Here is a 13,582-nt window from a genome sequence, read left to right as displayed (position 1 = left end):
TCAACATAATTTTCCCACTAGGTATCAGATATAGGCATTTTACCAATTCTATTCTGCCACTGGAGATCAGCAAGTAGTATTAAATCAATATTTTCACAAGGGACCAGTATACATAAGATCTTCTGAGCCTTGAAAAATATGCCAAAGTGTTTTAACTATGAGCAAATATTATGCATAACTGCTTTACAGAAAACACCAATCATAAACTGTACTTTTGCTCAAAGTAATGCATTCACTCACTGCTATTCAAATACACATTTGCTCTGTAATGGAATCTGTCTGTACTCTGCCAGAAACTATGTACATAAAATCACTAGGTCCAAAGCCTGGGAAAATAAATAGGAAATGGATACAAAAACTGTTTGGGCATTCTTAGAAATTGACGCAGATATAACATTAAATGTTGTCTAGTTTTGTTACCTTTTAAGGAGTCATCAAATACATATACATCATAAAATAAATAATGGAAAGCATACGCCTTGCAAATATATATGCCATTCTGCCACTCAGCAGTCAAGCAGCAAGATAGCTACTGCTGTAGTTTTAAGAGCTACAGTGAGATTATTTATTGTTATCACTGGGGAGATATTTTATAACTAAGTTGTAGTTAACTATGTAAATGATAGAGTGTGGTCCAGTATTACAAACAACAGACTCCAAAACTTGGGACTTCAATAAAGAAGACAGCTATCACGCCTTAATGTGTAATATGCCCTTTGTAAATAACAAGAAGTCGCACCCACAGCAACTGCCAACTCCTCTGGCTCTCAGGCTTTGTATACTACCCAGATTCCCTAGTAATAAAAATGTCATTTTAAAGTTTTTGAGGAATAAAGAGCATTAAAAAAAAAAAAGCACTATAATCAAGCAGCTAAGCAACACAGTCTAGGATAGTGATCTACAGCTGGTTTGCTCCGGTTGGTTGTACAGTGTGTAGAAAGTAATTTGTTTCCAACAACAAAGCGTCAAAGTTGGCAGGTCATATTTTAATATAAAATTAATATTCCCCATAATATATCACCATTCTCACCTACGCCCATTCTAACGTGCTTTCTTGAGTGACAGTCAAAGGGGGAAGTCAGCACTAAGAGGTCCTGGGAACAATATATGAACCAAAGCTCTACTGTATCTGTGCTGCAGTTCAAGGGAAGTGGACTAGAATCATAGGTCAGAACAACAATGACAACAAAGGTTAAAACCACCAGTCAAAGCAAGGCATTAAGCATCAATGCTACTAAGATCACACAGAGAGGTAACCAGACATTATATGTTGCCTGATGAAAGAACAGACTACCAGCTATAGTCTTACTAACATGATCCAATTGCATCTAATCAAGCTGCTGGTTTCAGCTGCCAATTTACAGAAAATACAGAGGACAGGGAGACATGTTGAAATGCACCGTGAATAACTGACAAACCCAGATTATGGGAGAGTATGCATGTCAAACAGCCCAGGTTCTTTAACAGAAAAATTGTAAGGAAAAGAGAAGGATAGAGGCAAAACCCACAGATCAGGAGTTGGTAAACCAATGGTCTATGGGCCAAATCTGGACTGCCCTCTGTTCTTGTAAATAAAGTTATAAAAACCACACCATTTGTTTATGTATTGTCTAGGGCTGCTTTCACCATAACATGGCAGAGCTAAGGAGCTGCAATAGAGCCCAAATGGCCTGCAAATCCCAAAATATTTACTATCTAGAGCTTTACAGAAAGAGTTTGCTGGACTCTACTGCAGATCAACAGAGATTTACAGGATATAACCAAAAACATTTTTTAATGGGCAAAATTTGAGATGTAAATAAAGAAGTGCTTTATTTGTAGAAATTAAGTTGATTTTAAAATGTATATAAAAAGTAAAAGGGGCTTCCCTGGTGGCGCAGTGGTTGACAGTCTGCCGGCCGATGCGGGGGACACTGGTTCATGCCCCGGTCCGGGAAGGTCCCACATGCCGCAGAGCGGCTGGGCCCGTGAGCCATGGCCGCTGAGCCTGCGCGTCCGGAGCCTGTACTCTGCAGGCCACAACAGTGAGAGGCCCACGTACCGCAAAAAAAAAAAAAAAAGTAAAAGGACATTACATGCCTCCTGACAAAAGAACAGACCACCAGCTACAGTCTTATTAATATGATATAATCAAGGCCCTGGTTCCAGTTGCCAATTTTCAGAAAATACAGAGGACAGGGAAATGTTGAAATGTACCATGAGTACACCATAAAATAGTATAGCCAAAATAAAAGTTATTATTATAAAAGTAAGAATAACGGGAAAGGAAAAGGTAATGCTTAGGACAGGGCACACTCAAGTGGTTCTGGGATGGCTAGAAAAGTTCTATTTCTCGACTTGGTGGGTTACAAGTGTTCAAAATGTTTGCCTTGTAACTCAATCTATGCATTTATATTATGTAGTTTTCTGTATCTGGTTTTATTCTACAGTAAAAGATTTTAAAATCACCAACAAAGTAAGAAGAACTATAGCTATGAGACTTTGTTATCTACTATGAATCTTGGCACAACTCATTTAATCCTTTATTATCTTTTGGGAACAGTAGAGCATAAATAAAACCACATTTTTAATCTAAGCTTTTTATATGTGAAATTAGGATAAAACAAGTACCCTATATACCACTAAGGATTTTAGAGCTGATGAAACGAGAGTATACATGTGAAGGTACTTTGAAATTCTGTAACTTCTCTACAAATGCAAAATACTCTTATAACCACATGGAATAACCTGCAGCATCACTCCCCTGCTTAAAGCCCTTCAATAACACCATCCATGTACCAGTAATTTTTAGAGTTCCTTCTGGAAACCTAGGACTCAACAGACATGCTTCAGGGGTAAGGAATCATGTATATTGTATAGACTGTGCCTTGCACAAGGATGCCAGGTACAAGTGCGTCTGAAATCTGATTTATGGTGCTTGCCAAACCTTGAATCCTGGTGAAGAGACTTTTTCTGTATGTCCAGAGGGAGTCCCTTTTTCTAATTTGCTCCAAGGCATGTTATGAGCTAGCTATAGCCCTGTTCAAAGATCCCCTCATACCTCCTTTTTGTCAAACAAAAACAACATAAACTGTCTGAAAAGCTTCTGCATCATCAAGATAAACATGAACAAGCACATCTTATATTTGTATTTCCCTGATTACAAATAGATTTGAGCATTTGAGTTCCTCTTCTATGAACTGCCTGTTCACATTCTTTGCCCATGTTTTTCATTTGGGTTGTTCTTTTCCTTGAGGCACAGAAGTTATTTACATATTCTGAATTAATCTTTGTCACCTATATGTCAGTAAATCTCTTCTCCTAGTCTATGAAAACTTATATATTGTCAGTGGGACCATAAACTGATAACCTTCTGGAGAGCAGGTTAGTAAGAACCAGTAAAGATGAAGGTATAAATGCTATATGTCCCAGACATTTCACCTCTAGGTTTCTACATTAGAGAAACGCTCATACATGAGAACAAGGATATACTTACAAGGCTATTCATTACAGTACAATCTGTAACAGCAAAAAAGTGAAAACAGTGATGGCCTTCATGATGTACGTAACTCTTCCTGCCTCATTCCCCATCCTTCCCTTCTTTTCTCATGAGTTCTATACATTCATTTGTTCATTAGCGGCCTTAATCAATGCCATTAATCACCTACTCTGAACTAGATTCTATGCTAGGCAGGCAGGCACATTTAACTACTTGCACTTGTCCTACTAAAACATGGTGTCTTACAACTTTCAGGAGGCTTTTTCTGTCCTTCTTTTGGGTCCTGACACAACCTTGTGTAAAGTACTTATCATTACTCCACTACCCTTGTTATTCAATTACCTAACAATAAAATAAGTGGAGGTGGTCCCAAATTACAGTTAATTAAATCTCTGAACAAAGGACAATTCTGTTTTTACCAGATCTCATCTAACAATTACCAAAAAATGAAATAAAATGTATTTTCCAGCCAACATTTAGTGCTAGAACATTACTTTCAAGAGAATGTCTTAAATACCACATGCATATGTGGAATCACACACACACACAAAATTCATAAATACAGAGAACAGAATGGTGGGTGCCAGAGGCAGTGGGTGAAACGGGTGAAAAGAGTCAAAAGGTATAAACTTCCAGTTATAAAATACATAAGTCATGGGAATGTAGTGTACAGCATAGTGACTACAGTTAATAACACTGTATTGCATATTTGAAAGTGGCTAAGAAAGTAGATCTTAAGAGTTCTCATCATAAGAAAAAAATTGTTACTATGTATGGTGATGAATGTTAACTAGACTCATTGTGGTGATCATTTCCCAATACATGCAAATATCAAATCATCCTGTTTTATACCTGAAACTAATATAATGTTGCCTGTCAATTATACCTCAAAAAATGAAAGAGGCTGTCTTGATCAACACGGCATTCCTAGCACTTAGATCAGTTCCTGACACATAATTGTCTATAAATATTTGCTCAACTAAAAAGTCCAAGCAATATTATCTGACAGTAATGATATTCAAAAGTGAACACAGAGTTATTTATTTTTGTAGATGATTTATTATCAGATAAATTAAGAGCTATTTGTTCTCTTAAATTTAAAAAAATGTATTTTTTTTAAGGTGAGCTACCTTCATAAATTCCTACCCAAATACTTTTAGGACTTTGCTTAATGAATTTCTTCCCTATACAAGGCTGCCAAAGCTTCAAAGTCAATAATTTTCTCTGTGTTACTAATGAAGGAAAATTCCTACATTAACCACAAACGTCTGAAATTGCAGCATCTCTGTTAGATATGTAACATTTTATATACAAAGTACACATAAAAGTAAAAATAGATAAAAGTTTGCCTACTACCTAAAAATATCACTCCTGTTAAAAACTGAGGAATGAAATCAAACATACACACACAAATCTTTGCTAAAAGGTTATCTGCATACTTTGAGTTGAGAAAAGCTTATGCCATAAAAGGCATTAAATGTAATGTGTATTGGGCCTCATTTGTGCTATTTTGTGTATTATTATTCCACTGCATAATATAATTATGAATATTTATATAAAAACAAAACACATAGACTTAAGCCCTATGAGTTATTAAATTCAAGAGTATAAAAATGGATTACTAAGTTAACCTTCCAACTAATTCTCTTTAAAGAAGAAAACAAACTTAAAAAGCTAGAAAAGCAATAATCACCAGTTGGGAAAAACTAAAAATAAATAGGACACAAACTTATTCTAGACTTATGAAATGATTTGATTCAAACAGTCTATTGATTTTATTTTTTAGGATTAAATTCAGGTAAACTCTAAATGGTAGTTCCTTCTCCAAACAAATAACATATTAATAATACTAGCTAGGATGATATTTGTTAGAGTAATTAAAAGACACAAAGGGAGAGATTTAAGGAGTGAATTATTAAGTCTTTTAGACAGAAGCATTATTGGAAATAATGCTAGTAAAATTGTTGTGTGTTGATATTCAAACACACAGAAAAATCTCAGAGTAAGGAGCCTCTCAAAGACGGGTATAAATAGCCTGATATATCAAAAAACAATTCTCAAACAAATCACACATACAAAAAATATTTAATAGAAATCTAAAAATTTAATATAATTTTACACAATACACACAGTGAAAATAACCAATTATGGTAGCTTTGATTTGGAAGGGATCTTACATGTTATCTACTGATAATCTATATCCCTCAATAAAAGACAAAGAAAGTGAAACTCAGAAAAATTAGGTGTGTCTCCAATCATCAAAGAAAATGTTGTGTCAGTGTCAAGACCAGAACCTAGGTCTTATGGCTTTGGTCCAGTGGTCTTTCTATTAAATCAATATGCATTTATCATAGAGAATTACAAAAGGAATAGGTGTTTATCAAAGTGCTTCATGTTAGAATTTACGGTGCTCTGTCCTTTTCCCTGCGTGTAAACCCACTCAGATACACCTATGTCTTCCTCTGTCCTTTCTACCTGCCCCACAGACTCAGAGGTTCAGGTGTTCCTCCTCTAGCTCAATATTAATCTCTTTAACTAGTTTCTTGAATCCACCACTCCCCACCTCTCAAGAATCTTGCTCCATCAGTAATTACCTTTACTCCTCTACGTTCAGACTTTCTCTAGGACAGTTCACAGGGCAGCTGGCTTCCCTCAGAACAAGGAAGTCAGAGAGAGTGCCTAACAGAAACCATAGTCTTTTTTTTTTCCAAAGTATAGTTGTTTACTCTCTCTCTCTCTCTCTCTCTCTCTCTCTCTCTATATATATATATATATATATATATTCATTTTCAGATTCTTTTCCATTATAGGTTATTATACAATATTAAATATAGTGTCCTGTGCTATACAGTAGGTCCTGTTGTTTATTTTATATATAGTAGTGTATATCTGTTAATCCCAAATTCCAAATTTGTCCCTCCCCTCTTCCCCCTTTGGTAACCATAAGTTTGTTTTCTATGTCTGTGAGTCTATTTGTTTAGTAAATAAGTTCATTTGTGTCATTTTATTAGATTCCACATATCAGTGATATCATACGATATTTGTCTATCTCTATCTGACTTACTTCACTTAATAGGATAATCTGCAGGTCCATCCATATTGCTGCAAATGGCATTATTTCATTCTTTTTTCATTCTTTTTTATGGCTGAGTAATATTCCATTATGTGTGTGTGTGTGTGTGTGTGTGTGTACACACACACACACACACACACACACACATATACATTTTCTTTATCCATTCATCTGTCAATGAACATTTAAGTTGCTTCCATGTCTTGGGTACTGTAAATAGTGCTGTTATGAACACTGGGGTGCATTATCTTTCAGAATTAGAGTTTTCTCTGGATATATACCCAGGAGTGCGATTGCTGTATCATATGGCAACTCTACTTTTAGTTTTTTAAGGAACCTCCATAATGTTCTCCATAATGGTTGCACCAATTTACATTCCCACTAACAGTGTAGGAGGGTTCTCATTTCTCCACAACCTCTCTAGCATTTATTATTTGTAGGCTTTTTGATGATGGCTATTTTGACCAGTGTGAGGTGGTACCTCATTGTAGTTTTGACTTGCATTTCTCTAATAATTAGCGATGTTGAGCATCTTTTCATGTGTCTATTGGCCATCTGTATGTCTTCTTTGGAGAAATGTCTATTTAGGTCTTCTGCCCATTTTTTGATTGGGTTGTTTGTTTTTTGGATATTGAGCTGTATGAGCTGTTTGTATATTTTGGAAATGAAGCCCTTGTTGGTCACAATGTTTGCAGATATTTTCTCCCATTTTGTAAGTTGTCTTTTCGTTTTGTTTATGGTCTCCTTTGCTGTGCAAAAGCTTGTAAGTTGAATTAGGTCCCATGTGCTTATTTTTGCTTTTGTTTCCGTTACTCTATGGGATGGATCAAAAAAAAGAATGCTGAGATTTATGTCAAAGAGTGTCCTGCCTATGTTTTCCTCTAGGAGTTTTATAGTATCCAGGCTCACATTTAGGTCTTTAATCCATTTTGAGTTTATTGTTGTATATGGTATTAGAGAATGTTCTAATTTCATTCTTTTATACATAGCTGTCCAGTTTCCCCAGCACTGCTTACTGAGGAGGCTGTCTTTTCTCCATTGTATATTCTTGCCTCCTTTGTGGTAGATTAATTGACCATAAGCGTGTAGGTTTATTTCTGGGCTTTCTATCCTGTCCCATTGATCTATGTAGCTGTTTTTGTGCCACTACCATACTGTTTTGATTACTGTAGCTTTGTAGCAGAGTCTGAAGTCAGGAAGACCCGTATTCTGAAAACTGTAAGACACTGATGGAAGAAATCAAAGATGACAGAAACAGAAGGAATGATATACTGTGTTCTTGGATTGGAAGAATTGATATTGTTAAAATGACTATACTATCCAAGGCAATCTACAGATTCAGTGCAATCCTTATCAAATTACCAATGGCATTTTTCACAGAACTAGAACAAAAAAATTTCAAATTTGTATGGAAACACAAAAGACCCCAAATAGCCATAGTCTTTTATAATCTAATCTTAGAAGTAACATCCCATCATTTTTGCCAAATTTTATTTATTGAAAGCAAGTCACTAACTCCAGACCACACTCCAGGTAATGGAATTACACAAGAGTGTGACCATCAGAAGGCTGGATTATAAGAAGCCATCTTAGAGGCTGCCTACCACAGCTTCTAAAGAAGAAGAGCAAAAAGGGAGACTTGTTAACCAGATACCAGGACTTCTTACGAAGCTACCAATTAGGAAAATGTGGTATTGGCACAAGGATAAATATATTGACTAATGGAATATAAAGAGAGCCCAGAAACAAATCAATGCATAGAGGGAGCTTTGGAAAATGACAGAGATGATATGTCAGACAATAAGGAAAGGAGGGAATATTCTGTAAATGGAGGTGGAGAAAAATGGTTATCCAAATGAAAATAGGGTTCCTAGCCTTCCTCTCATACCATTAAAAAAAGCAAACTTTAAAACTCTTAGGAAAATATAGGTGAACTTCTTAGACCTTTAGACAGGAAATAGTTCTTAAATTAGATACAAAGATATTGATGATTAAAAATGGATAAATAGGATTATATTCAAATTAAGAACTGTATTCATCAAAAGATACCTGAAAGACAGATTTTAAAGCTCACAACCAAAAGGATTATTATCAAGAATATATAAAGAACTCCTAGAAGTCAATGAGAAAACTATAAGCAATCCAGTAGGCAAAGGATATGAAAATACATTTCTCAAGAGAGGAAATATTAAATATATAAATAAATGTTCAATATCAGAGAACTGCAAATTAAGACCACAATGAGATAAGCCATTCAACTGACAAAAATTTAAAAGTCTGAGAATACCAAATATAAGACACCACGCAGCTTCCAAAGATCTTGTTTACATTGCAGGGGAAAGTAAATTGAGGCAACCACTTTGGAAAACAGTTTGAAGTTACTCCCTGAAGTTGAACATTAGCAACACTCCATCATCAAGAGAGTAGGTATGAAAACTGTGGTACAATCACACGATGGAATGCTATATGGCAGCCCCCCACCTCCAAAATACACTATAGATCAATGTTAGCAGTATGACATTAAGTACATAAAGTGAGCCTCAAACGATTACATGCCTTTTTATAAAGTTAAAAAGATCTAAAATGAAACAATTCCCAATGAACATGAAAAATACAGTAATACTTTACAGTAAATGATACTTGTTAAATACTCATATTTAACTTATTCCTCAAATAACCAAGAGTAAAGCAATGATCCCTGTACCCCAAATTCCTTTTAAAATATATTACTACCTCTACAAATGCTTTGAGAGGAAAGGAACAAAACCTCCAAATTTTTAGTCATCAAACAGCAGATTATCTGAAAATGTTAACAATATGTGGCAGACACATTGTGAGAGGGAAAAATCAAGATTGTTTTTAACCACATTCCTTGTTTCAAAACTTTCCAATATCTGTCTCTACAGAATCTCTGTAATTAATTAAAACCAACTTGTTGAAGCATCTGTGATATATCAATATTAGACAGAATATTAAGATATTTTATTTTCAAAGGAAAAGTGTAAATGACAAATGCTCTGTTTGTATCTGTATGTAAGTGTACATTGCTGTGACCTGGAGTTAACTAAAAAAGTGGAAGATAAAATTTTACAAAATGTATACAAATACTATATATATATTACTACCTCTAATTTAATGATTCCTAGCGCTATATTCAGGAAAGGGACTAACCTGTTAAACAAAGATCAAAATCACCTGCCCACCTGTTATGGCTGAGGGAAGCACTGACGGGTGTAGGTACCACAGTCTGTAACCCTTCTCCTTCTATCTCAGTACCAAGAAGGCAGATGAGCTGGAGATCTGGTAATCCCACACAGTTTACTTCATGCCAACTTTTACCTGAAAGTGCATCATTGAATGGACAATAATGTTTATCAAAAATAAAAGATAAAAGTTCCAAACACCTACCTAATACTCAGCTGAGCAAACATCACTTATAAAGCTATGTCTCCTTATCATTCTAGTATTTTCTGTTACCCAGTAATTCCCAATGTAAAGGAATAAAGAAATCACAACAGTGACAAAATTAATAGCAAATGCATAAACGCTATATGCCAACCCAACTCCTCATCCCCCCCCCACCGCCCTAATAACAAAACAATAATAAAACAAATACTTACTCTCCATGAGGTCCAGGTAAACCAAGAATGCTATATAAACTTGGGTGGCATCTCCTACATCTAATTCCATCATTTCTAAATACTGAAAATCAAAATGTAATTGTCAAATAGAGAAGGAAGAATCTCTTAATATTTTCTTTCACTCAACAACTATTCATTAAATAGATAATATATAACACTCTCTTATAGGTATAGTGGGAGTTACATGGCAATTAAGCCCTGATCCCTATCTCTAAAAAACTTATGGATTGTTAGGGTAAACACACGCACACCTGCAATTGTAGGTAAATAAAAATACATGACAGTAAGTGACTAAAAACCAAGTGAGTGGAATAAAAAAACATGACACAACAGGTTAAAGGAGCTCCACTCAGGTGGCTTGGTTGGTGAATGTGTCCTGGCAGAGGTGGGATGCAAATTGGACCCTGAAGGACTTGTCGTGTATGATTTGAATAAATAGAGAAGGTAGAGTAACAGTGTGAGTAATCACACAAAGGTGGGAATAAGCAACACATATTCAAGGGCCTATAAAGAAACCTATCTGCCAGGAGTAGAGACATTTTTTAATAGAACTTTTGTTGGCACATGTTAGTGGGAGCCTCTATTTCCCTGGTCTCTAATTTGCCTGTGGAGAAAGTCTGCAAGAACACCACTCCTGGCCTCTCTCCCCACCCCTGCTCACTCAAGAGTAGGGAGTTATTTAATTGTTGGTTTTTAAAGGACCAAGCAAGCTGCTGCTGCTTTCAGACTGTTGGTCAGCACTGAGCAAACATTCTTCAGGGGCCTGTCCCTGCAAGAGAAGCCTGAGGTATTCGAGTTATGTCAGTGACTAGGTGGGGAAGCAGGGACAATGCAGAAGTGAGGCGTCAGCAGACCTGCCTGGGTGCAGATCTGAAGTCACACTTCCCCATCGGTGTCCTCCTAAGTGTGCACAGGTACAGGAAAAGAGGGGTGTTATTAACTGTCCCCCTCAAACCTTAAACGTGTTTGAAAATGACACTAAAAAGGCAACTGGGGACCAGGTGGCAAGGTCTTGATGGCCAAGCTAATAGTTTGAATTTTACCCATAAGGAAATTCTCTAAGCATGGGAATAATATAATCAAACTGGTGTTTGAGGATGATAAATCTGATACTGCGTTACTGGATCGACCTAAGTAATTTTCAAACTGAATAATACAAATGCAGAAGTGAAAAATCAAACAACCAATATAAATAGTAACATGAAATCTAGAAGAAGTTTTTAAAATTTGTTACTGTTGTTCCACTTATTAAACACTTAGGTAATGTTTACTCTATGTCAAGTGCTTTACCAATATTAACTGATTTAATCCTGTAACAACCCTATAAGGTTAGTACTATTCTTATCCCCATTTTACAGATGAGAAAACTGAGGAACAATGAGATAAAACAACTTGCACCAAAAAAAAAAAAAAAAAAAAATCACAAAGCTGGTGACAGAACCAGGATTCAAACCCAGGCAGTCTAACTTTGAGTTCATGCTCCTAACCACCATGATCCCTCTCCATGTTTTGGTTCTTTTATGGCACTGAATAACACCTCCATGCTAGTGTTTGTTTTTCTCACCTTGAGGGGAAATAAGGGGATCAGAGGAGGATAAAATCAAGCAAGAGAAGATGAAAAGATCTTCAAATTGTTCCTTTTCTGGAGTGTTTTTAGATTATTATCTATGAACTATTGCTCTCCAGCAGAAGACTGTAATTCTACTAAAGTTACTAGACCAAAGTATCTAGTCCCTGATATTCCTACAAAAACCCTTATATCCATTCACTATCCGTTCATTGTTTGGGCCATGACTGGTACAGGGCAGCAATTTGCCAAGCAGAGGCAAATGAGGATTGTGCCTAAACCTTAATCACTGTAGACTACTACATCTTATCCATGGCCCACAAACTGTTTTGCTTGGTTACTGTGAGTATTAAATGAGACCATCCCCGGAACGAGCCCTAAGACAGCAAAATTCAGATTAGTGGAGTGGTTACTATCTGGCCTTGAGGGGCGGTGTATTCAATGTTGTTCCCTCCAGCTAAGAATGGTCTGAGGGAGGGGGAAGGGGGCGTTGTCAGAACAAGAGTTCAACTCATTTAAACAAACAAAAATAAGGTTGCCTGCAGCGGGCAGTGAGCATAAAGGATCCCCTTCGGTGAGGTTCGCGCGTAAACGGCGATCCCATGCGGCTGGGAGTCAAGGGCCCAAAGGGGAGCACGGCCCGTGGGTTCCGCCTGGGGTAGAGGCCTGGACCGGCGCCCTGCTCCTCTCGCGCCTCCTGACCTTAGGGTGCGTGCCCATCCAGGCGTCCTCGGGGGCCCATGAGGGGGCGCCGCCGCCGCGGTCGCCGCTCGAGCGCACATCGCTGCAGCCCGCGGTCGGCTGGGACTCGCCGCTCTCCTCCATGCCCTGCTGTGAGGTGCGCCCGTGGTGCACCGCGCTGCACTCTCCACGCCCGGCCAGAAGCAGAGACGCGCGCGTTTGGGTTCCGCTTCCCAGTCGTCCCATGCGCTGGCGCGGGAGAGCTCAGATGCTGGGAGGACAGTTGTGTCAGCCCCATCTTCAGACAAACATAACTAGAACCTACGCAAACGCACTCCCCTTTCGGTCTGCGCTTATTCAGATCTGGGCAGATGCTAGCGAAAAGAAGGTTCAAGAATACCCCGAGTCCAGAAGCCCTTAATTCTCCTTACGTCAGCGCTGTTTGCAGCTCTGCTGAGAAAGTGGGAGAGACTTAAGGCTTCTTTGCCGTGACATGTAAGCTTAAAGTGTAGAAGTGGATGAGATCTCCAGAGAAGAAAGTCGAAAGGAGAAAAACCAGACTGCCAAGGACCGTATTTTTAGGGTGGACCGACCTTTCAGGATTAGAGGAGCAAGAGTAAACTCGAGTTGTTGAAAGTAAACACGAGCGGTCAGAAAAGTAGGATGCAAACCAGCATAGCATAAGCATGTGACGTGGAAGTGAAGGCCGAGGAGTTTCAATCAGGCAGAGTAGGACATTTTAAGCATTTACCTAAATCCCTAAAGTGAAATGGGGGGATGCTAGAAGTTGCTCTTACGCTCTCACAGTATCCCTCTTCTTGAAGTGTTGAGAATAGACCTTAGGGGTCAAGGGTGGAAGCAGGGACTGTTTAGGAGGCATTGCATTAACCAAGGCAAGAAGTGACTCTCAAGAGTCAAAGTACCAGGCAGGGATAGAACTTCTGCTTCCAAATATGACAGACTAAGACCCTACTGGACTATCCCCCAGCAGAAAACATAATACAAAAAGCAACTACCAGAATGCCCTGGAATGCGAACAGAAGCATGACTCTGGTGGGGAGGGCAAGCTTGCTTGGAGAAGGGCAGATGAGGAACCATAAACGAAAGTTGCCCTTTCCTTGGAGTTTAGCTTGGAGCTAAGT

General features: G+C 37.8%; 1 protein-coding gene across 3 annotated transcripts in view; it reads right to left on the bottom strand.

Annotated features, from left to right (window-relative positions):
- The window catches only part of TSEN15 (tRNA splicing endonuclease subunit 15), a gene marked incomplete at its 3' end in the record, with an annotated part of 31,511 nt that extends 18,889 nt beyond the window's left edge, over window positions 1-12,622 (bottom strand). For all 3 annotated transcript variants that reach the window (XM_081223529.1, XM_081223528.1, XM_081223527.1), the window contains exons 1-3: window positions 12,462-12,622; window positions 10,172-10,253; window positions 9,755-9,890 (exon numbers count right to left, since the gene is read on the bottom strand). In XM_081223529.1, the coding sequence (XP_081079655.1) occupies window positions 9,755-9,890; window positions 10,172-10,253; window positions 12,462-12,584 (341 nt within the window). In that variant the 5' untranslated portion in view covers window positions 12,585-12,622. The remainder of the gene's footprint in view (window positions 1-9,754; window positions 9,891-10,171; window positions 10,254-12,461) is intronic.
- Window positions 12,623-13,582: the final 960 nt, after the last annotated feature.

This window comes from Mesoplodon bidens (genome assembly GCF_964165515.1).
Source record: "Mesoplodon bidens genome assembly, chromosome: 2".
In the NCBI taxonomy this organism is placed as follows: Eukaryota; Metazoa; Chordata; class Mammalia; order Artiodactyla; family Ziphiidae; genus Mesoplodon; species Mesoplodon bidens.
This window is presented reverse-complemented; position numbering and strand designations above follow the sequence as displayed.